The sequence below is a fragment of the Apteryx mantelli genome, chromosome Z, assembly GCF_036417845.1.
Source record: "Apteryx mantelli isolate bAptMan1 chromosome Z, bAptMan1.hap1, whole genome shotgun sequence".
Classification (NCBI taxonomy): domain Eukaryota; kingdom Metazoa; phylum Chordata; class Aves; order Apterygiformes; family Apterygidae; genus Apteryx; species Apteryx mantelli.
Genome location: NC_090020.1, coordinates 8,919,151 through 8,943,803, shown reverse-complemented (window position 1 = coordinate 8,943,803; position 24,653 = coordinate 8,919,151). Strand labels below are relative to the sequence as shown.

At 44.5% G+C, this 24,653-nt stretch overlaps 3 protein-coding genes across 7 annotated transcripts in view; 1 reads left to right on the top strand and 2 right to left on the bottom strand.

Moving 5' to 3' along the window:
- Positions 1-6,362, top strand: part of ELP1 (elongator acetyltransferase complex subunit 1) — a 40,887-nt gene extending 34,525 nt beyond the window's left edge. For 2 of the 4 annotated variants that reach the window (XM_067316552.1, XM_067316551.1), the window contains exons 31-36: positions 736-849; positions 1,616-1,727; positions 2,998-3,125; positions 3,536-3,690; positions 4,762-4,840; positions 6,223-6,362. In XM_067316552.1, the coding sequence (XP_067172653.1) occupies positions 736-849; positions 1,616-1,727; positions 2,998-3,125; positions 3,536-3,690; positions 4,762-4,840; positions 6,223-6,290 (656 nt within the window). In that variant the 3' untranslated portion in view covers positions 6,291-6,362. Of the gene's footprint in view, positions 1-735; positions 850-1,615; positions 1,728-2,997; positions 3,126-3,535; positions 3,691-4,761; positions 4,841-6,222 lie in introns of those variants that run through there. The other 2 variants (XM_067316553.1, XM_067316554.1) reach the window with 2 other exon arrangements.
- Positions 6,363-8,096: 1,734 nt separating this feature from the next.
- On the bottom strand, positions 8,097-11,514 carry LOC106495964 (actin-like protein 7A). The gene is given in 3 exon segments (XM_013956546.2): positions 8,097-10,096; positions 10,098-10,382; positions 10,384-11,514. Coding segments are annotated over 3 exon segments (1,242 nt in total). The 5' UTR covers positions 10,845-11,514; the 3' UTR covers positions 8,097-9,600.
- Positions 11,515-12,161: 647 nt separating this feature from the next.
- On the bottom strand, positions 12,162-23,621 carry APTX (aprataxin). Of its 2 annotated transcripts, none has more exons than XM_067315348.1 (8): positions 23,540-23,621; positions 23,045-23,181; positions 22,048-22,094; positions 19,555-19,884; positions 17,961-18,020; positions 13,784-14,010; positions 12,813-12,916; positions 12,162-12,520 (listed from the first exon to the last, which is right to left on the bottom strand). In XM_067315348.1, exons 2-8 carry the CDS (start codon positions 23,172-23,174, stop codon positions 12,366-12,368), a joined length of 1,053 nt encoding a protein of 350 aa, XP_067171449.1. In that variant the 5' UTR covers positions 23,175-23,181; positions 23,540-23,621; the 3' UTR covers positions 12,162-12,365. The 2 variants fall into 2 exon arrangements, with proteins under 2 accessions (XP_067171449.1, XP_067171450.1); XM_067315349.1 differs by lacking the exon at positions 23,540-23,621 and adding an exon at positions 23,490-23,535.
- Positions 23,622-24,653: the final 1,032 nt, after the last annotated feature.

The window sequence follows — 24,653 nt, the reverse complement described above, 5'->3', positions numbered from 1 at the left end:
TATGGAAGGTTCCTTTCATTCTGCCTAACTGAGGCTGACTAGTTAGCCACATTTGGCTCTACTCAGTGCAGCTTGATACTCTGCAGTGTCACAGGCACTTTTTAGCTTAGTTGAGCTCTTTTTGAGCTTTTCCAGGGTTCACAGTCACAGGCTGCAATGAGATTTATGTTTACAAGTCCATGAACAAGCAGGACTGTCCTTGTTCCAGAGCAAATGTGTGGCAGCAGAGCTCTGGGTGGAGAGTACTATTGTCTGGCCTAGAATCTTTTATGAGAATATCTTTCAAAGTATGATTTGATACCTATATTCCCCCTTCACTCCAGAAAGGCTGGTTTGATGCTGTTGGAGATTTTTGTCTTTCTGAGCATCTTGTGCTGTGGGCAGTAGGCTCTACGAATTGAGGTGGGGGAGTGTTTAGTCTGAGCCTACTTAAATGTAAAAAGATTGGCCACAGAGCTTTCTGTTCTTCCTGTATCACAAATAGGCTTTTGGTCTGTAGGTGCTTCTTTGGCACATTAATTCAGTCTGCATCCAGGTGCATCTTGTTTGATGGACTCCTATATTACAAGCTTTGAATTTCCTTATACTTAAGAGTCCTTTTGTGTGTTTTACACCTGACTTCTGAAATTCTTGAAGGACTGTGCAGAATGCTTAAACTTGTGTAGAAATGGTCTTCTAGTTCCCTTGTAAAGATGTTCATATTCTTCTCTTGGACATGATTCTTTCCTTGAGCAGCTCAGAAAAGTCAGCTGATGTTCCTAGATTCTCAGAAAACAGCATTCCTCCGCCATAAGAGTCGACTGCAAGTGGTCCGAGAGCTGAAAGAGAAGGCTTGTGAGAGCCTGCAGGGTTGGTATTGAAATGCATTTGACTTTCTCCAGCATAAGTTACTGTGACCATCTTTTTCTTTGTGATTTCTATTTGCCCTGTGGATCTGTGCTCTCTTCTAGCTCCAGTGGTATCCTTGAAACCTGCTGTAGGTTTTTAGAATGGGTATTTGTCCTGTTTAGCGTGGGGGTTGGGCATGCAAGAAACAACAGTAGAAGGCATTCTTCTCTCCCTCCATCCCCACCTTTTACTTGGACTGTGATTGTTTGACCTTGGTCGTTCTGTAAAGACAGCTGTATTTTCAGGGCTGTCTTTGTCACGGTTTTCACAAGATCAGAAAGCTAAATGCACCTGAAAGCTCTTCAGAATGAGATAACGTTTCCACAGTGCCAGCTTGGTTGGGTCAGGCAGTGCTCAGCACATCCTATGTGCTGGGTACCCAGTAGGCATGTTCACCTGCCAGCTTACACAGCCTTGGAGAAGTTTTCTGAAAGCAGAATGTTCTGTCATGGTGCAGATCTGCTGCACTGAGTCTGTCTTCCCTCTCATTTTGCTGGTTAATAATCACAATCCTCAGCAGGGCAAAGGAGCAGCATTCTTCTCACAATTGCTGTTTCTTCTGTGTGCTAGCTGAGCTTGGCTGAGAGCCATGAGGCTCACAAGTGCCATCAGGTAAAAAGACTCTGCCCAAGCTGCTTCTCTGACAAGCTAAATAATTACCAGATAGAAAACTGTGAATAACTGTGGCCTTTTTCCATACTGTGACAGTTGTTAATGTGTTTTGCAGATTATGAAATGCCAAATTGCCCAGAATTGGATCTTATCTCTGAAACCAGCAGTGTTGTGACAGCCAGTGACATGAACAGCAAATATTCACACAGCAATTCAAGAATATCAGCGTAGGTATCTACCTCCAAATTAGGTGGTGCCTGCCTTAGCATCAGCCCTTGTTTTGGAGGGCAGCTTGCTCATGCTTGGCATGCTCCTCCTAGCAGCTGTGCATGCTTTGAAGCTAGTTTTAATTACAGTCATTTTATGGTTAATTTGGCTCTTATTGGGAAGGATAGAGCAAAAAATGCCAGAATCTAGTAGTGTAGCAGGAACTGAGTGCCCATGTGAGAAACTGTGGGCACAGACTCTGGGCAGGAGCTGGCCTTGTAGGTGTCAGGCACATTGTCAGAACAGCTCGCTGTAGGAGGCTTGACATTGAATGTGGGCATAGTTCCTCAAACATTAACAGTTTGTGCGCAAGGCTTTTGCTCTTTGACTTATATTTACCATTTGATAGGTGGGTGTTGTTGCTGAGTCTCATACTGTTGTCTTTCCACCCTGGTCTTCTGTGTTGCTTTTGAATGCTCTTTGGAATGTGAGCTGCAATGTGGGGTGGGGTGCGTGGTGGTGTTACAGGCTGGGGTGGTGTGCAGGAACACTTCTGAATTCGTTTTTCTGAAACATCTGGCCAAGATACAGCTGTGGAAAAAGTATGGGCTTTTTAGGGCACCTTCTGTAGCCTGGATGAAAAGAGGAAGAGAATGCAGCCTTAGTATTCAGCATACGTGGGTCAGAGGTGTGCAGAATCATCTCAGGACTAGGCGGGTAATACTGGCCTCAGTACTGAAGTTGCTTTGCTGTGATAATTGGCGGGAGCTGAGCTGCATTAGTGCACAGCTTGTGGAGATAGCAGAAATGAAAACATGCCCAGCCAAGCAGACACCCTGGCACCAAACTGTTTTTGATGGAGCTCTGCTTTGCCTACTAGTGATCACTGTCAAACAGTTTACCTTACTTTGTGCTTAGACCAATGCTTAGCTCTTACTGGAACACAGAGCAGTCCTGTTTGTAGCAGATGGATTGTAGAACAGCTTCTCAGCCCAGTTACTGACTTTGTATACCACAAAGTATATTGGTTGAGCACCATTGAAGACATTCACACAGGATATATCAGTTTACATGCTTCCCCTCTTACTGGGGATAGTAAGGACTTGAGGAATAGTGTGAAAATGAAGGCTGAAATACACACTGGCAGGCCAGAAACAGGGAAGAGAGCTAGCTCCGGAGATGAGGTGGCTTTCTGCCCAAGTTTCTTGCACCTTGTTGACTTTCCTTTAAATCTGTCCTGTTACAGCTAGTCCTGGTGTGTGCAGTAAAATAAGCATCCTCCTTTTTCAGGCGATCCTCAAAAAACCGACGCAAGGCTGAGCGCAAGAGGTACAGCTTGAAGGAGGGGAGCCCTTTTGAAGATGTGGCCCTTCTGGAAGCCCTGGGAGAAAATGTCCGTGCTGTTGAGACTGTAAAGGGTGAGACACTTGATCATCTTAATCCACTTCCCAGCTTATAAAACAGTCAAAGCAGTGTGTTCCCATCAAGAGATGGGTAGGCTGGAAAGATGAACTGCCTGGTCCATCTATACTGCTGTCTGTGGTGGACTTTGGTTTAGTTCGTCTGTGTCTGTGCTGCAAGAAGCACCCAGCAGTGTGAGCTTTCCAAGTTTGTAGTCTTGGGAGCAGAGAAATGAGGTCTCGTTAGTGCCATGGCTGAGGTTTGCCTCACGTTTGTACTCAGGCACTGTAGGTGCTGGGTAGGAATAGAGAACTGCAGTTCCGATTCACTGTTCCCCTTCCTCTGTCCTGACACCAGAGCAATACAGCTAGTTATTTAGTACACCTGTCTTAATTCCCACTGCTTGGGCTTTTATTCCCCCCTGCAGGAGACATACACGTCCTTCTGAAGCAGCTTGTGTTGTTTGGTTATGATGAGCAAGCTGGGGAACTACAGCGAGTCCTGGAAGATATTTTGCACCTGATGGAGACCTCGCTCCCAGAAATCTGGAGTCCAGAGTTGCAGCAGAGCTCTCTCAACCCGGTCCGTGCTTGTCTGCAATACCCATGGTGCCTGCCATACAATCCCAAGAGTTTAGCCATGTTTGGCATTCTTCAGGAAACAATCCAGAATCTTTCTCTGGCTTTCCAGATCTGACCTTTTCTGCAGAGGTCAAATAGATGTTCTGTGCAATACATTATAAGAGCACTGCACCTTCTGAATTGATATGCACAAGATATATACAAAGAGGCATATCCTGTTATGTATCTAGGGCTGAATTGCTACATTGGACAAGATCAGGTTTCATAAAGCTTGTGTCATCTTGTCCTAGTGGTGACTTCTTGTAAGCCCTATCTTAAGCAATTTGTAAAACATAGGAATACTGTTTCCTTTCTTAGGACTAATGGTTGAAGTGTTAGTGTAGCTTTTATATACTGAAATAATGGTTATCCATCCTGATACCATGAAGTGAAAAGCTACCAGGCTCATTTATGACTACCAGGACAACATTTAATTTAATTGTCTGAACCAGTATACTGTACAGTATATATTGCAAAAAGGAGAGGGGTTGTCAAGCTTCTAGGCTTCAGTTTGACATGGAATTAGGAAATCATGAGGGTTGCACTAGTTCCCTTCCTGAGTAAAAATTTTTTTCTGATCCGTAGCTTCCGAGCTTTCAAGGTGAACACAAGATATTCCCCAGTATCTTGTCCATAACCCCTGATCAGCAGTTGTTTAAGGGCAGATTAAAACCTCTTCTTGTAGTAGGTAGCTGGAGCTCTCCAGTGAACTTCAAATATCATCGGTCTTATAATAAAAGCATTCTTGCTAATTTATGCCACTTAATGTGCTGTGAAGGAGCTGGTGTTGGGATGAGGGTCTTGCTTCTGTGTGCTGAGAGGCTGTCCCAAAGCAGCTCTCTCTTTCTGCCTCTGCTTAGCTTTTCTGAGAGTTTACTAGGCTTTGATCGCATATTCCTGACATTTCAAACTGAGCTCTTCTGCAGCCAGCTGCTTCTGCTTTTGGAGACTGGTAACAGAAACTTTCTGTAGGCATCCCTGCTCTCACCATGTTTTGTGCAGGTTGGAACATGTGTGTTGCTTCTTCTTCCAGGTCCTGGGACCCAGTTCAACTGCAAACAGCATTATGGCTGCCTATCAGCAGAAGAGGATGGTGACTCCTGTTGTACAAGGTTAGTTTAGGCTCTTGGTTAGATGTGGGTGTTAGAAATGTAAGTGTATCCAGTGCTCTCAGGCGCTCAGGTTCACCAAGTGTTGCTAGTTGCCAACAGTTGTAGCATATCTTCAGCTGTAGGAGTTTCTTGCTTTTCCTTATGGTGTTCCCTCCCTCCTCCTGGCAAGTGAGTAGCCATCTTAAGAAGCTTTTGTTTTATTTGCCCTGAATTCCTGTACCAAAACTATTGTCTGAAATGTGTTCCTGGCTTCCTATGTCTGTAGACTATCTGTTGTAAGGGATTTGGAAGCTCTGTGGATAGAAGTGGTGTTGTCTTTGGGATATGTTAGAGAATTCCTCTTGTAACTTACTACTTTGGTTGCCAGGTCAGGCTAGGCTGTTGACCTAGTCAGGCTATGGTGCTTTGCCATCTTGGAGCCCTTGCAACTAATGCAAATGTAGGGCAGCTAGGGCTGCACCCATCTCTCTTCCATCTTCCCACTTCCCCACTAGCCCTACAGAACTGCACTGAGAAGAAATCCTCTAGCAAGCCACTAGATGTGACCCCTCCATTGCTACTTGTCTGGGCTGGCTTCAAAGAGAGAAAATCGTGTGCATCTTATTCACACTTCAGAGCCAACTGGCTGTTGAATGTGATAGCACAGCAGAGATGTCCCAGCTACTGGCGAAAGGACTGGGTTCTGCCCTCTGCCATTGATTGTTGCCTTCTCATTCTGAATGATATCACTTTATGGAGAGGGGATTGGTTTGGGGTCTGATTTGCTTTGGCCTAGAGAACATCTGACTGACAAATCTATAAGACCCAGTTTGAGCTTCTAGGCTGAGTGTACTGGGTTGGTCCAAAAAAATGCTTCTCCTGTGTAAGGAAAGGTAAGATGGAATGGTCGAGAAGATGAATGAGAAACCTTGCAGTACCACTCTTGGACTCTCACATAAGGAGCGAGGGAAGGTGCAGGCAAGCCAGGTGGAAGGAAGTGCATGTTTTGTTTTGTGGGTTGGTTTTTTTTTAAGCTTTAATAGCATATCTAATAGAAATTGTTCCTTTGCCTCGTTACAGAATTAAGAGTAACACTAAATGATAGAACTTAAAATCTTTTGATCTGGATGGTTTGTGGCAAATTTTCTTATGTTCAGAAGACTCAAAGTCATAAGTTTAACATGACTGGAGGCCCCAGAGAGTGACTTCTGTAAGCAGTCCTGCAGGGCATTCTTCATTGCAGGCAGGTGATCAGTGGCTAAAGAGAAATGCTTTGTGTCTGAGACTTCTCAGCTTCCTTGGGTGTAAAGGAGAGTATGGGGAAAACTAGCTAGTGGGTGGCTCCTGAAGAAGCCATATCACTGTTACCCTCTGCGCTCACTCTTGTCCCATTTGCCTTTCAGATCCAGAATTACTCATTCCACCAAAACTCAATAAAAATCTCCAGTGGAAACTGCATCTTCTCCAGTAATTAAAAGCCAAGGATTCCCAGCGGACTCTGAACTGTAGCTTTTCATTTAATTTCATTACATCTTTACAGAAACCATTGTTGTCCTGGTTTTCATGATACACTGTTCTTAGGGCTGTGCAAGTATATGGTCCCTCCAGCTGATGTAACTGCGACCCACCTGTCATCTGGCTAACAAGGGCAGCCACTCACATGCCACTGCACAGATAATTGTGAGGCTATTTGTGATTGTAACAGGATGTGCGGCTCTGAATGCTGCTGCCTGAATCCAGCATCTGCCACCACTCTTTCCTCCTTTCTGGATGAAGCAGCTCCATCACTGCCCTATGAGCTACTTTCTCTACCATCGCTCCCTCCTGCAGGTGGTACTTGCCATGAGGACAAGTCACATTTTAAGCTGTTCAGCCTGGCTTGAGTAACTCAGCAGTAAACCTGTACTAATTCAAATTGCTGTAGTGGCTATACAAATGAACACTGGGGTCTGCTGACCTGAGTTATGTTAGCTCTTGAAGTTGGATGTTGGCAATAGCTGATTTTCTCCAAAATCACTTTGTTACGTCAGAGTGAATCTTGCTGCACTCTCAGGAACTACTGCACTGAAAATGGTGTCTGTTTGCACTAGGAAGATCTTGGGTACATAGTAACATGAGTAAAGGTGGGAGGGGATGGATGTCAGTGTCTCACACTGCTGGGTAGTACTACACAAATAAATTTGACCTTAAAGCAAATACAGCTCATGTTGCCCAGTGGCACTGGCAGCACAGCAGCTGTACCCTGATTGTACTGGAAGCTATTAGAGAATTTTTCACCTGGAAACTAATCTGACCTCACACCTGAGAATTAGTTTTTACCCCAGAATAATTCTGTAATCTGGCTTGGGAAGTAACAGCAGCAGTCCTGGGAGCAGAGGAAGGGGACAAGTTTTGGAGGCGAGGCTGGAACTCTTTCAGTGGCTTCAGCCCACATTCATGCCAGATAATTTTGGCCTGGCAGCTGTTGTGTTCAATGCAAATCTCTTCAGTTACACACTGTGGAAAAATGCCAGCACAATGAGCTACTTCCTTTCTCTTTCAGGTAGCTGTAATGTGCACAGCCATGAACTGTGTTGTTGTTGCATGGCATTATGCAAATATATAGCACTGCCAGAGCACTGTTTTCTTGGTGAAGGAGCTACATGCATGGTGACTATGTTGCCCATGAGTAGCACGGGGATGGCCACATGGGACTGCACTGTAGCTGCTGTGCTGCCTTGGGCTTGTTGGAGTGAAGAGGTAAAGCTATCCATTTTCAGTGCTGCATGAAGCACAGAAGTGATCTTATTTCCCCGTCTGACTTACATGGCCTACTCCACATGCTGCAGGGATGGCTTAAGCCTGTTGTCAAGTACCGTGGTTAAAATGGAGAGAGGTTCTCCAAGAATAAAGCATTGAGACAGCAAAACACAAAAATGCTGCACAGGCCTGAGTGTTTTACTGTATCTGAGTCCTCAAAATGGTAATAGCACCTTTCATTTTGGACAAGGTGGAAGCCATCTCTCAGATCTGATGAAAGGAGTGGCAGAGGCCGATTTCCTTTCCAGGCTATGGCTCTGGCCTTCCAACTGGAATGGGACACTGACATTCCTAATTCCTTACACTCCTAAATCTGTTGCCAGGAAATGCTCAGGTCTTGCACTGCCTAACCTGTTTTTTAGAAAGGAACTCAGTCTTTAAAAGAATCCAAGAAATAGTAAAACTGCTGCAGGCTTTGTGAGACTTTATGCACGTACCTAAACACTCCATTTCCTTTAATGTGTATATCTTGGTTCTTTTGCTTCTCCATCATGGTGATGGTCAAAGGGGAAGAGCCTCTCATCTTAGATGTTTTTTACTTTTCTCCCATCAAGGATAAATCAGTTGAAATCTTTTGCCTTCCCAATGGAGGATCAGTCTTCTAAACCATTCATCTTGTAATTCATCTCTGAAATCCATTGTCCCCCCCGCAACTCCCTCTGTTGTGAGTGAATTTTGACAAATGAGCAGTAGAGCTGGAACCAGCACCTAGTGTCAGTAACTGTCAGAGTCCAATGCTCTTTGAGCAGCTTCTTGTATATATTCCACATATGGAGGGTATAATGTTCAACCTCAGATTTACTTATTTGAAGATACTTGATATTACATGGGATTTTCATTGAGCAGACTGATACAGCAATATACTGAAATGACAATACAAGTGTAAGTTATACTTAGCAGAATATAGCATTTGCAATATACAGTTGAGTCATAATAGAAATGTGATTCCCATTACTGATCTCTATAGTATGTTCACTGTCACAACACTGGGCACCCCCAGTCACAGGGAAGAAATATGTGGGCTGCAACTAGTTCAAGCCCGCTACTGTCTTCAAAATTCTTTTATTAGTTATTTCAGTTTTTATACTCTGTGTTGGTCCGAGTCACCTACCCCCACTCCATGCTGGTCTGGCTAACTCAGGAAGACATTCACACTCTTGAATAAGTCAAAAAAAATTTACACGACTGGTTGATCCATTCAACTGTGATACAGTCAGTTGATCCATTCAACCAATACAGCCCTTTATCTAAGACAAAGGCCACCTCTGGTCCCCTTTGTGTTGAGATAAATTCAGCTTTCTTTGCAACAGCTGTGGTCAGTCACTCCCTATATTCTTCCCTGAGCTTCATGGGCACCTTGCCCTTGCCTACTTCCTCTGAGCCTTCTTCCATTGCAGGGGCTTCTTTGTGGGTCACAGTGAGCCTACAGTGGGAAGTCCTGCCTCCTGCTTCCTACTTTTCCAGTCACTGAACCTTAGTCTCTGCTTCAGCAACAACCAGTTTACTTTTACATGACTTCTACTAGGATGCTCTTTGGCTTTCTCAGAGGTGCATTTCACCTTGAAATATGCTCTGCATTAGCTGTTGTCTTGACAGAAACATTGAATTTGCTTTTTAAGTTCTGTGGAGGCTCTTGCAAACTGATGTAGTTATCGTAACTGAGATAAGCCACTAAGGCAAAAACATGCATTTATCTTAAGAAATGCCTCAATTCCTGAGCAGATATGGCTGTATGGAGGCCTGATTCTCATGAGAAGTAGACAGATAGATAGATTTCACTCTATCTCACTGCTATGTGTTGTCCCACTTCATCAAATACAAAAGATAAAACCAATTCCAGGCACAATATTGTGAGCACAATATAGCTGCAACAGAAGTCTCTTAATGTACTTTAATAATAGCAAGGGAGATGCTCTTGGCTTGATTCAGGTACCTTTTGTCAACATTAGTCTTTCTGAGGATGTGCTTACCCAGTGTCATCCTCAGAAGCACTTTTTAAAAATGCAGGAAGGACCGTGTTCTTCATATTCCCTCCTGTAAACCCAGAGCAGCTGGAAGGATTGGAGCGAGGCCAAAATAGACCCACCAATCCAGACAGAAGACTTCCTTTGAAGGGATGCAGCTACGGTGAAGTGGTCATTTGGGCACATCCAGGTCAGTTCGCTCTGGAAGCGGTCAGCAAAACCAGCCATCCTAGTGCTGCCCCCACACAGCAAGATGTTCCCCACCAATCTTCTCTTGAGGTCAGCATCACACTTCTCGAGGTAAGTCATCGTCAGCTGCGAAAGCCCTGGCTCCTGCGAGCAAAGTAAGGCTGGGTTGAAGAGTGCTTCAGCACACAGGAACCTCTCCTTGCCTATGGTGATGAGATGTCCATCTGGCAGTTCATAATTGATTTGCTGTTTCTTAAAAGGCAAACTCAAGTCCCGCTCAAGGTCCAGAGAGGCGTAACAACATTTTTCTTTAAGATCTTCTACTAAGCTGATATTCTGTGAACTTGTTTCCAGACTCATTTAATAGCTTCATGAGATAACGTGTGATGTGCAAGCCAGCCTAATCTACCCTCCCAGTGAAACTAGGCATGATATAACCTTCATAAATAGGAACCACATATGAAACACCATGGCCACTCTCCACCACAAGAGCTGAGGTTCTTCCGTAAGAATACATGGATAACTGGGACTGGTAGGCAATGTGAATGGCAGGCAGGCAAAATCCTTCAAACATCATTTCAGCATATTTCTCCCTGTTAGTGGTGGGACTCGGGAGGGTCTGACACCAGAACAGCATGATCCTCTGGCTGAATCTTCATCTCTGTGTGGAAAATATACTCCCAAGTATCTTGGACACAGTTCCAGTCCACCACTATACCATGTCTTAATGGGTTGATAAGCTCTAAAGGTACACTGGTGTTTTGAAGATCTCTGCCAACAAAGGTCTCTTTTTGCTTGTCCCCAGTCTTAGCAGTCTTCTGTATGGGCTTGCCAACTGTCAATGAAATCACATGAGAAGGCCACGGGTCCCCTGCAAAGCCACATTTAGAGTAACCTGTACCAATGTCTATGATTATGATTTCCTTCACTGCCTTGAGGCTTCCCTTGGCCACTGAAGCATGACTGTCCCCTTTAGGCTTTGAATGGGTTGTAGCTTGTGCTGCCTTTCTTGCAGACTTTCCCAGTACAGCTGTGACTTCCTTACAGCTAGTGGTGGACATGCTTCTCAGCATTGCCCTTCCACCATCCCACCTGGGGCCAAACCAAGGGGCAGTTACATCACTGGAGGCTTGGTGCTGCTGTTGATGTCACCAATTTATGACATCAGACACAGGCTTGCCCCTCAGGCCGTCAGAGGGTTTTCAGAAGCTGTGTTGTCACAAACTTACATGCAAAACGCCAGACTTTCAGGCAGCTGAGCACTGCTTTCTGTGTAGATGGGTTGCAGGTGTTCTATGCTTCTCTTTGACTTGCTCCGGGAGGTATTGAAAGATGTGACATCTGTCCAGAGGTGCTGCAGAAAACCCATGCTCCACAGGGATAGAGCATAAACAATGTGTTTAACTGTGAAGCAGCATGGATTTTTCTCTGGCCTGTCTCTCTACCATGTGAGGAAGACCAGAGTCTGCAGTGTTTGCAATTGCTGTTAACCCAAAATAGTTCCTGTTGCTAAGCATTAAAACTACTTCACCTCTGGGGACAAGTGAACCCCTGCTTACCTACTAGGACCAGCCTTCCCGCTCCCCTGGAGTAATACTGCAAAACTTTTTTCTTGCATAGCAAGAGCTCTGGGTGCTCTTTTGCTCAAAGCCATTTCACCCAGATGGCATCTTACTTCAGAAGTCAAAGATGGGCTTAGCAGGGCACAGAGCCCTACAGACTGATTATGGACCCAGAGACAGATTTTTGCTACCAGTGATCTGCTGCCTATCCAGAAGGTCACATCATGACAGTAGTCAGATAAGATGCTCAAAGCCTGAACGTGGAGAAACACAAAAGCATTAGGTCATGCTATAGTTTCTTTATCAAGCTCAACATACCCAGCCATATTTTTATATAAAATATACACACACATGTATGTATTCAGTACATTTTTGTGCATGAAGAAATTAGGCCTGCCACTCTTAAGACTGTGAGCAGCGACTGCTCTGCCACTGGGATAAGGGGCTACACCTGCTCCACAGCTACAGGAAATTTCAGCAGCACTGAAATCTTTGAGCAGGGCTGTGTCAGTGTTGTGGGGATGCTGTACTTTATGCTCCTTCCAGAACACTTTCACTATGTTCCCATGATGGTTTTGCTGTCAATCACCCCAATCTCTGTTACAGCATCACTCAAGAGACACTGCAGTGGTAGGCAGAGACATCAAGAGAAAGACCTCCCCAATCACAGTTTGTTTCTTCCCCTTCTGTAGTCAAACTTAAGTCTGGAAAAGCACCTAGGCTTTTGAATTAAAATAAATCCTTCTACGCAAACAAAACACATCTTGAAGACTTCTTTTCACCATACAGACAAGTATGGTTATGTCACAACGGAACTGCAAACACATCTTCAATTTAAGAAGTCACTTTTATTTTTTTATTTTTTTCCTCTATGCTATTATAAAGTTAACATGCTGCTGCTTCCAGGCTACATTCTGCCCATATTACATTTGTCATTAGAGTTAACAAAAGACACCCAGATCCTGTAACATTTCTATGACTTTGTCCTGAAATCTGTGTTCAGATTTCAGGCTAAAACAATTTTTTGCACAGTCATTTTGGCTGATGCTTCCTGAGATGTGCCTTTAACTGTGGGATAGTAGTTAGCTGTTTTTTGCAAAGGTGACATCTGAGGGGCATTCTGAGAAGTTCAGAGGTGTGTGCTTTCAGCACTACTTTTCCCTTGCTTCTTACCATCTCTATCACATCTGAAATAAGAAAGAGGAGGTATTGTGACCATGTAGCATCATGAAATGCATTTAACACTGTAGAATCTATGCATGATGCTTTGCAGGACAGCATGTCATTCCTGGTCTTTAATTTAAACCAATCAATCACAAAATTTAGTTGACTTTTACCTACTGCTATTCCCCAGTATCTGAAATCAAATAGAACCTTTCATTTATTGGAATACAATTTATGGCTTACACATTTGTTTTGGAAAAAGCCCAAGGCCAAAGCCCACAAGCATTTTTATAGTTTTATACTTTTAATCATTACCTTCAGAGTTTATGAAGTATTCTGTAGTAAAAGAGTTCCAGTGCTTTTTGGTTTTCAGGGCAGGGGAATCAAAATCCTGGCTGATGACATGCAAATGCAGATGACTGAAACAATGCATTGTTTAGAAAAGAAAGAAAAATAACTGTTAATGCTTGAAATTCTTTTGCAGTATTATCGGTTGCAGACTTGATTATAAGAGAGCCTGACTGTCTCACGGATCAGTCTTATTTCATTAAGTTTGACCCACAATCCTGCTACAGAAGGAACCCACTCTGTGCTTTGGAAGCACTGTCCCCTGCTTAATGTTTCATCTAATTATAAATAGCCAAGATCATTACTCCGCAAAATGTACTTACCCCCAAGGATTGTCCAGTTTCCAGAAAGACAGTGACAGTAGTTTTAATAAACCAAAGGATTACAGTTGGTAGAGTTCCTGAATGGGACTTCGTATTAGCAACTCAAAGCTAAGTCCAAGAACTGGGAAACAACTTAGGAACATAGACTGCAATACTCAGATACTCTACATGCATTTGGACCCTGTAATCCCTGGACTTGTTGATATACAAGGCTCAAATCCATGCTCAGTATCAAGCAGGGCAAGGCTTAAGAGTTACTCTCCCATCTCAGCTCAGTGTCCTGAGGGGAGATACATCCTAGCCCCTGGCTGTTTGCAGTGCCACCTCTTTCATCTGTACTGGACCACAGGCATCCTGTGATCCCATCTCTGCTAGGAGAGCCCCAAAGGCATTTCCCACTTAACTAAGAAGGCTGTTTAGCCCATCAGCATGTAGGCAGTAGTGTGCACAGCTGCACCTAAAGGACTTAGGCACCAAGCTGGTTTTTAAGTTTAGGATCAGTTGTGCTACAGCAACACCAAATTGTCTTAAAGATTTAACCTCAAATCTGTATATCCAGAAGAACGGGTTCTGGATAGCTGAGTTCTACTACCTGATGACTCATTTAGGTCTTACCTCATACTGGGGATCGCATGGTAACCCAGTCTGAACTCCAAAGTCTCTCTATCAGGGCACTGCTCGATCATTTTTTCCCCAACTGCATGCATATGTTCCAGGAGTTCAAGATGCTCACTTGTGACTGACTGTAGGCTTGAAATGGAGTCCCATGGTAAGATGAGCCAGTGGTAACGTGCTTTGGGATATTTATCTTTGATGACTACAGTCTTTTCGTCTTTGTAAACCTATTAAAAAGAAAACTAGATTATTTACTGATTGGAAGTTAAATGCCTTATTCTGATAAACACCATATTCAGTGGATTTTGAGACATTATCCATCTGGATCTATTGTGGTTACAAGAGTCCCTGAACACACAGAGGTGTTGTTAATAGAATTGAGAATGCCCTCTACAGCTGATGATGCTCACAGCATTAAGACCACAATCAATTTATCAAAATTTGCCTTCCTCTGAACCACACGAAACTGAAGTACAAAGGTTCCAGGGAAGTACACAGATCCCTGAGAACCCTTGCCACAGCATGCTTGGTAGTTTCTCTTTTCCCTTCATAAGACTATCAGACAGTCCACCCATCCCAATGAACTGTATTTAACAGCAGCCAATATGGATATCTAAGGAAGAATAAAAGACCAGAAAATCTGTTTACAGTTGAAAGGTATTCTGTAGGACACATCACTTATGCATATGCTCCAATGGGTGCGCATCCATGCTCTACTATGAAGACTGGATAGCGTTCACTTGAAGCATTCAGGATACCTTCTCGGCTTCTCCTCCTCCTGGCAGCTGAAACTGCTACTTGACAAGCCAATGCCAGCAAAAGGCATGTTCTTACAGCAGTCCATCTTAAAATTCAGCCAGGGGCTAGCAGTGCAGGGGAGACTTATACAGCGCTGACGAGGAACCACAGTACTGGGCAGACAAGACTCCACAACGATCATGTGAGCCCAGGAGGCCTCTGGTCAACTGGCTTGGAGAAGGCGAAGGTAGCAGTTGTCTCAACTACAGACGTCTTAGTTCATCTAATGCCAGAGCCAAGTGATTCAATGGGATCCAGGTAGCAACGGGATCTAGACTAGACAGAGGCCCACAAAGCGCATTCAAGTAAATGGCATTTTTCCCATGGCAGGCAAAGCAGCTGGGGTGCAGGTCAGAATATGCAGCAAGACTCTCACAAGTGGCACAAGGACAAAAAGGAGGATTTCAGTGGAGGTGCAAAAGTCTAAAAAGCCAGGAATGGTTACTACACAGGAAGAAATATCAAGCAGAGCATTCCAATTCAAGGAGAATTTCAGCTTGATTTAAGCTGCTCCTGCACATGCTCCCTTTTCTGTACCATAGACCAGACAGGTGTGGAGAGATGTTCCAGCACCCCTCTTTAAACACTGCAGGAAAAAAGCTTTCTATTCTTATACAGCAAGGAATAACATATCTATTGCTACAGATGGCAGTGAATTCTCTGGAAAAATCACCAGTGAGGTCTAGGAAACTCTCCTTCCATCAGGCTTCATTCAAGCTTCATGGTCACCGAAACAAATCTTGGTGCTATGCTCAGTATAGAGCACATAGGAATGTGCTGGACTGACTCATGCTTTGAAGACTCCCGGAATGAAACACAAGTCTTAAAGGTAATACAAATAAGGTGCACAGTGCCATAGACTTCCAGCAGCATTACATAGGCAGAAAACATTTGAGCCTGAGCACTTGCAATTCATGCTAGCCAGTGTGCTACTTGGCAAGATCATTCAAATAAAGGAGAGTAGATTTCTGTCATCATGCCGTCCTTCCCGTTTTCATTTTGCTTTGCCTTCTGCAAGAATTTGACAGAGCTGATCAGGAGAGTCAGTAGCAAAACAAGTGGAGAGCAGGGGTGCAAGACTGTTAATGGTTACTAAAATCTGTCAGGTTCTGAAAGAGAAACTATGTGCTATGTGTGCGATCTCTTAGCAGCATGCCTACTGTCAAGAAATGGAAGATTTCTTTCTCATCTTCGCTAATTATTTTCATAGGTTTATATACAGAACTGAGCAGTCTTGTTCTACATGAAAGACGACTAAAATTTTAATCAGCACACAAATCATAAGATTGACTTTCAGCAGCAAGACTAGTTCACACTGTTGTATTTTTACATACACACATTAACGCCTGCATAGGCAGTCAGTGGGAATAAAATCAAGGCAATTGTGAAAGTGTTTCTAAAAAAAATTAAAAAAAACAAAAAACAAACTGTCTGTTCTTTAATATTAAAAAGGAAAAGAGTTCTATCATGCATTGAGTTCGCAACCACATCTAAGAAAGACAACACTAAGTCACAAATAGTTATTCATGTTCTAACATTCAAACAACAGATTTAAAACCAGATTATCTTTCGACTCAAGAAAGCACTGTCTTGGAAAACGTGAACTTCTGCTTAAAGGATGAAGATTAAGCCCCATGTTTAAAAGGTAAGTCAGCACTTCAATAGCTTTAGCATCCCTCAGAGAAAGAGGCATTTGAAACTGCTGGCATTTCCTGGATAATGGACGTTCAGTTCTCCTAAAATTCTATACAGCCCAATACTTTAGACTTGGATAAAAAAATCAAGAAATTGGGAAATTCTGATTAGGTGTCAAGGAAAATATTTTCACCCTGAGGATGGTCATGCCTTTGAGAAGTCCAGCAAGGCTGTGGGATCTTCATCCTTGCAGATCATCCCAACTCAAAGAGACAAGGGCTGGGGCAACCTGATCTAATGCAAGTGGTCAGGCTGGGTGACCTCCACAGATCTCTTCCAACTGGAATTATTTTGCAATTTTGAGAAACAAGGGTCACATGTAAGTGTCTGAGAGGACAGATATCACAGAAACAATTGCTGAAAAGTGCAAAAAAAACTTCTCTAGTGTTAAGACTGCTACATAGGAGAGTCACTCATCCCAAAGCCAAGCTATAAGGATTTTGGCCTTGCTCTACCACACAGTGGGGAAGCAGTGAAAACACAGAAAGACACTTTTTTTTCCTCCTTTCTCCAGGTTCACCATCAACTTCTCTCAACTAACCAACACCTGCCAAAGGTGGTCTGGTCATATAGAAAGATGCATCTTTATGTAACACTGTTGGAGGAACAAGTAGTCATACTCCTTTCTGTTTTCCCAGACTGGTGGGATGTGAGTGAAATTCCTTCTTTTCATGTAAACATGGTTTCAAGAACTGTTAGGTACTGGATTTCCCTCATCTCTAGTACAGCTCTTCCATCAGCCTTTAAAGTAACCTGTCTCTCTCAAGATAAGTATTCCAGCACGAGTGCTGTTTGATGGAAAGCATTCTTTCTATTCCAGAATTGAGCTGTAAAGCTTGTTTTGAGAAGAAGCAGGCTATATATTAGTCATAACTTAAAAATAAAATTAAAGTAGCTTTTACTCATGGATAGAGAAGATGCTCTCAGAGCACACTAACAAGAAAGCATGTGTGGAAGAGTTCTGAGATGTACATACACTAGAACCATAAAAAACAGGAGTTGTCAGATTTCTGCTTCTTGAGTCTGACCTCTCAAAAAGCAGGCAGCAGACAAAAACAGAGCTGAAGGGGAAGCATTATGCAGCTAAAGGAGAGCAGAGAAGTAGAGGGAGAGAAATGCATTTGGAGCATCTGCAGAGGCTTAGCAGAAACCACCCAGAAATTCCTGTAGGCAGAAGGAAACAGGGTGGATCAGGAGCCAGTGATCACATCCTGTCAGCTGGCTCACAGGTTTTCCTCAGTTAAGAGTTCACTGGAAACCAGGAAACTGCATCACACTCAGAAAAAAGATAATGCTGACTGCTGGAAAAAGAAAAAAAAAAAAGGAAAAAAAAAACTGCTGCTACTTGATCAGCTTCAACCCACACTATCCTTATAGATGGTTTCCTCAACAAAACAAAGCAACCATACTGTTCATCTACTCTCCCAACAACCTTTCCAAATCTTTTGGCCAAATTTGACAGAGTTGAGAGCTCAAGGATAATGAAGTTCTGACACTCTGTGAAGTCAGTATAGTAGAGACTTCCAAAAAGATGTTACCAAAGAGAAAGATGCAAGCACAATTCAATCCTTATGCAGTAGCCCACTGGTTAATCAGATCATTAAAGTATGCTGCAAAAGGAAAAAAAGCTCATTTCACTTTGTTAAATGGAAACTACCATAAAGTGCGTGTGTACAATTCCTACCTGCATTTTTGGATCTTGCATGGAGCTCTTTAGACCCTGACTCCAGTGTCCGAAATGTTCCTGAGATATAGGAGGAAAAAGCATTTTTAAAAGATAATTAAGAATCTAATGATAATTAAAAGCATTCAGTTAAATACTTTCATTGGAACTATAAAAACAAAATAACAGCTGAATGACAGCTGAATTTTTTGTTTAAGAGCATATGCCCTGCTATCTCCCCCACAAAGCTCCTTATTCAAATTCCTAACAAGATACTGTTAAGATTCAAAGTAAACCTTTCAAATGTTGGAAAAGGTTATCAACAGGGAGTCCTAGATCTGTTTGAATTTTGTACCTTGCTCACACACGTTATGACACAGACCTTGAATATTACTACTGATGCCAGATCATTTCACTACAAAACCTGTTGTTTCATGAATCACAGGGGCCAAAGGAGCTATGAGGATCTCTACTCACAGCCTCATCACACACTGCACAAAACAAGGAAACAGTGTTTTAGTGCCTGGCCTAGGTCTTTTGGTAGTGTGCAAGACAGAGTGGCTTGTACAGAAGAGTAAGGCACAGGAAGATCAAGCCAATACCAGCAGATCTCTCAACTGTGAATTTCTTGATTAATGAATGCCTAGTGGAAGACACATTGAGTGTACTTCTTCTAAAGCAGACAACATATTTCTGTTCAGAGCACTTCACAGGCATTGCCAAAGATTATCCTCACCATATTCATGTCCAGGAAGATGTTCAAACATTACTCTAGTGCAGAGAAAGAAACAGAAAAGTATAAGCCAGCTAACAGTTTGACTCTCCTTCTCTCTCTGCTTATACTACCACAAATCTGGCCCTAATACAAATAGCCTGAGGCTGCAGATGAAATAAGTGGTAAACTTGGGACTAGAATTTGGTCTGCTGGGTTGTGTTTTTGTGCTGTCTCCTCCAGCAACCACACATTTAATTCTAGAAGTAGTCATTGCTCTTTTTGATTTTGTCCACGTCAGTCCAGCTAAGAGAAGTTTTTAAGCTAGTAACACCCATTAAGGGAAACACAGTTCAACCACAAGGAATGACCAAAGAGGAGATTAAAAAAAAAGAAGGGGGGGGGGCAAAGTGTTGCATTGTGTGTGTAAGCTTTTGGATAACCACTTCTGCATTTGTAAACACAGCAGATTTCATCTCAAGTGGCAGCACAGAATCCTCATGGGATCCCAGCTAAGCTGAGCTCACGTGGACTGCCTTTCTCACAGAAACTGCAACAGGAACCAGAGATCAGATTCACACTTGCTAAACGCAGACCTCTTCACACTCATACCAACCCAGCAATCGTGCTGATTTCAGCAGGAGCCTGTGAAGGACTCAAGCCACATTAGCAATTTCGTGGAAGATACCCAGCTTAGAAGGGAATCCAGGTAACTTTCTCAGGATCTGTGTGGTGTCAGGAGCATAGTCTTTGCCTTAGCACATGTCAGCTCATGTGCTCTGGATACCTGCAGGATCTGTGTTCACCTGACAAGTTTCCCCATAGGTAGCGCTCACAAAAGAGCTCTGCTGGAGAAGACAGCCCTAGGAGAACCAGCAAAAGTACTAATTCTAATACACTTACCTTTTTGCTAGAAACCCCCTCATTTGGAGATACACTGGAACTGCTCAGTTTGTCATCTGAAAAACTGCCTGGTGTATCCACTACCTCCGTCTTCATACTTTTTCTGGGCACATTTTCTTCATTACTATTTTTGCAGGAGTCCTCACATGGCCTCTTCTCAGCTTGTGTTTTCTCTTCTACTTCTGTAACAGTTTTCCCTGATTCTTCAGAGAATTGCACCGTGTAGGGGTAAAGTTTGTTCACAACATGCAGAACTTGGCCTGGCTTCATTTTCACCTCTTTATCTTTGCCAATATTTGTTAAATCAACAGTAGTTGGATTAACGCCGATCTTGGGGGGGGGGGGGGGGGGAGAGAGAGAGCAGAGGATCTTTTAATTGTCATCACCAGCAACTAAGACTCAGTTGTCCTGAAAATATCACTATCCTGGAAAGCAGAAGTATTTTGTATCCACTCCACACCCATCCTGACACTGACCCACTCTAAAGAATCAGGGAAGTTAGAAGTTGGAGGCACATCTCTATGATCCCATCTTGCACTCAAAACAGCTAGCACACAACCCTCAGAGGCATGGTGTCCCAGGGGCTGAGCAGCACAGCTGACTAGAGTCACAAGATGACCTATGCCTCCCTGACCCCTTTTCCCTCCAAAAAAACAAACAAAAAAATGAAAATTTAATAACTGCTAAAACAATAACAGTTTTAATAACAATTACTGTTTTATCAGTAACAGTAGTTTTAACGATTATTTCTGTCCACCTCCAGAAGGTTTCCCAATTTCCAACTATTTTATTTTCTCTTTCTGCTCCTTTCTTCTACATTTTATTTTCTGTTTCTCCCAAATGCTGTCCTGTCAGCACATCCACCTCCAAATACATGTGACCACTCTGAATGAGCCAAAGGCTCATTTCAAGAGAGAAAGGAACCCAGGTTCCCAACAGCTGGCTCACTAAGAACAGGTCATTCCCAACACTTTCAACATACTTCCTCTTGCATAGGCCAAAGGAAAAAAAAAAAGGACAAAAACAGTCTATAGAAGTCCCCCAGAGGAGTCCACTATAAAGGAACCAGCTCCTTGAAAGACAGGAGTCTTTTCTTTTTCAGGTCATATCTGATAATCTTGTGTGGGCTGGGGAAGGGTTATGTTTCAACAGAGCTGGTGAGAACTGTTTCATTTAAGAGAGGTGAAACCTCTCTGTCCACCCCAGCATGTGTTAGTATGGGTAACCTACAGTGTTTGCTTGAGTGGATACATTTTGTTTGATCATGAGAGTGACTCTAGGGAAGTAAGGGGTCTCTGGCTTCAAAATGCTTTTGGTTAATGTTTATACATGGTACAAACTGTAGGAAACCAGATCACGCCAGTGACTGATGAACTCTGACACAAAGTCTTTCTTTAGCTTTGTCATTGCAATACCTGCCTGTTTCACCAGATGGTACTGTGCCTCTCATCAGTCAACACTGCCTGTGATAAATCCCCGATCCCAGACAGGATCTTTTCAGTCTATAACCCATAAAGTTTCACTGCCATCAAGTACATTTCACATCGCCCTGACCAATATGCTATTTAACAGCTGATCACTGGAACCCGGTGCTGCACATAAATCACAGGGGAAGCAGCTCTAGAGCAGACTGTGAAAACATGCTAACTGCTACCACCAGGGGGTACTCCCTGGCCCGAGATTCCAGTAATATCACATTCAAGCGGTTGTTAAGGGTGATTCCTCTGAAATCATGTCTAAGAGTTTCTTGCAGAATTCACCAGATACCAGTGGGGCCAAGTACTTGCTGAGCTCTTAGGACATTTTGATGGAAGATGTTACTCATCAGTAGATTAATGTGGATGCTGATGCTGTGGGCACACATACATGTCCCAGCACCTGAAGCCTTTCCCTTATCTCAGGGATAGTGGTGCCCATTAGTAGGGGAGAGTAGGCCTGTGTCCTCCCAGTTAACAACACTAGAATGCCATCAGTGCTGTTTCAAATCCCACCTCTCCCTAGAGATGACCACAACTTTGGCTCTATTAGCCATCAAAACAAAAACTTTTGAGAACTGCCTAGTCCCATCAGTATAATCAGAACCATTTTGACCTTAAATGAAGGGCTGCCTCATCTTTAGAGGTGCAAGGCTCAGGAGGAAAATCAGCAAGTTAAGCTCTTGATTAGGGGAAGAACACTGAAATCTCCAAAATCTATTCCCTGGAGGAAGAACAGGCTGAGGACTTAAGGCAGTGTTCCCTGACACTGCAGCTACAGCCGTCTGAAACACAAGCATGTCTGGAAAGAGCATTGCAGCTTTTGCACTGAGGTACACAAATGAAAGACAGCCCTTCTGAGGGCCACCCAGCATGCTCACCTTCATCATAAAATAGCTTGAGGCCCTTCAGACCTGACCCTGTGGTCAGAACCATTACTTGCAGTATTTGTGGAGTGTAAGCATAACGACCACCTCAGTAAGCATCAGAAATATTGCCTATCCATTTGAAAACATACCTGTTTGACTGTGACATACCCCTTGTTACAATCTGCTTTTAACTGTACTGAAAAAAAAAAACATAAAACAATGTAAATAAAAAGGCCCAAAAGACAGAAAACACTCCTGAATTTTAAGCATGTGCTATCTTCTGATAAAAATTTCTATGCATATTTTTGTAAGAAGACTTTTGCCATGTTGTCTTAGTGTTTCCAAGACCACTGATAAGACGGGACTCTTTCACAAGACTGAGTCATACCTGCACATTTGGTATTATGAATCAGCAAAAATTACATCAGAATAAAGGGGAAGTCCACTGAAATATTCTACAAATTCTTGCTGTTCTCATCAGTGCTCTGTCACAACATGGCAGGGAGAAGGGCTGTGTCCAGAATGGGAGAAATATAAGGTTGGGAAGGTGGAAAGGGAAGTATTTTGCAAATTAAAATGTGGTTTCTCCCAATGAAATACCAAGTCATACTATAAATCAATTGGTGGAAGACAGAGAACATGACTAGTGCCACTCACCAAGTGAGAGCAAAGGCAGTGGAACGGGACTATGGACCTGGGGACTTATGTTAGGGCTCAATATCTTAGTTTATAAAGGTGAACTTCTTATCTTCCTTTTAGCAGGAAGACTGTATTTCCTCAGATTTGTCAGGACCCAGAGGTCTTCGCAAGTGCTTGTAAGAAACTCAATGGCTTCAAGAATCACGCAGCTCTGTGTACCATGCAGAGACAAGAGACCATCAGCTAGTGACTTCAGGAATAAGCCTATGGGAACCCTGCTTAGATATCAAGGAAGAACTGTCATCTCCAACTCAACACTGCACAGAGCAGGCCTACAAGTAAGGCCAAAACAATGCTTCCTTGGTTTCACTGTAATTTAGCCAAGTGGGAGAACAAGGCTTATTGATTAGCATGAGTGAAGCATGAGTGCTGTAGTTTTATCTCAGACTCTTCACGAGCTTAGCAACACTGCCAGACTGAGAAAGCAGCACTCGAGCTGAGCCTTACCTTGCTGCCGCGAACACTTCTTATCCGTTATACCAGTCTCTGGGCCACGTCCAATTACCACTGCTCCCAAGTGGGGCAGCCTGATTCGGTGGCTGCACCTCTCTTGTGCCACCAGCCAGCACGCACGCATCCCTGCACTGCAGAGCGAAACAGACAGCGGGTGACTAACACGCAGCCCCCCAGCGCGCTGCCGCCGGGGCGAGCGGGGCCTAGGCGCCCCCAGCAGCCTCTGCGTTAGCTAACGTGGCTCACGGTCACGAAACTCGAGGCAAGGCCTCGCGGCCTGCGGCGGGCCCCGGCCGCGGCGCCCGGGTCCTGGCAGCCCCTCCGCGGGCCCCGGGGCCGTTGCCCCGGCGGGGCGGCCCGGGGGGAGGGGGGGGGGCGGGCGGCAGGCCGCAGCCGGGCCGCGCCCGTCCCCATGGCAACGCCGGCCCGCGCCCCTTACCGCGCGCCGGGCCCCGCCAGCAGCGCGCCGCAGCACGCCCAGCCAATCACCTCCCGTCCAGCCGTGCACGTGACCACAAGGCGGCTCCGGCGCCAGCGCGGCGACAAAGCTCTCCCACAAGGCAGGCGCGCCGGCGCTATAAGCGCGGCCCGTGACCGGAAGGAGGGGCGTGCGCAGGCGCAGTGGGGCAGCGCGGGCTGTGTGAGCGGGGCGCAGGCGCAGTGGGGCAGCGCGGGCTGTGTGAGCGGGACGGCGCGGGGCGCAGGCGCAGTGGGGCAGCGCGGGCGGCGCAGGCTGGGGCGGCGCGGCGCAGGCGCAGTGGGCCGGGCTGCGCCGGCGGGACGGCGGCGCCCCGACCGGCCGCCAGGGGGCGCCGCGACGAGGGCACCGCGCGGGCGCTGCCGCGGGGCGGCGCCGTGGGACGGCGCAGAGCGGGAGCGGGAGCGGGGCCGGGGCCGGGGCAGCGGCGCGCGGAAGGGCCCCTTTCACCGAGTATTCCCATTAAACGGCGCAGGCCGGGGGGCCACGTGCACGGTGCTGGGCCCAGGGGCCTCCCCAGTGGTCTGGGACGTGATCTGGATGTCCCACCCCGGCTGAAATATTAACCTGCCTCCAAAAGCAACGGGTGGGGAAATAAAATTAAAAAAAAAAAAAAAAATTTTTAAGCAGGTAACTTCCTTACCCTATCGGGGAAAATAACACCTATCACTCACAGGGTGAGCGCAGAAAGAAAATGAAGCGATAAGGGGTTGCTTGCAGGAATACTGAACGGAGACGGAAGAGTTAAACGTTTGAAGGTTGGAAGTCAATGCTACTGGAGAGATGATAGCTAATGCATGCTATCCTGCTGCAGAGGTTAATCACAAGGATGTGAGAAACATAAGAGCCCTAGAAGCACATCTGCAGAACAAGAAGAGGCCTATAATATGAAGAGCCAGCATCTTTAACTGCCAGCACCGCTATAAGAAACCAGAAGGGGCTGGAAAATGCCTCAATGTGGAATGATCATAAAGAAAAATTAATATAAAGAAACAGCTCAAACTTAAGTAATAGATGGATGTAAATAATCTTAAGAGAAATGGTTTCAGCAGTTACAGTTAAAGCCAAACTATAATAGCCTGATGGTCTTGGTAGGTTTTTTTGTTTTGTTTTATAAGGTCATCC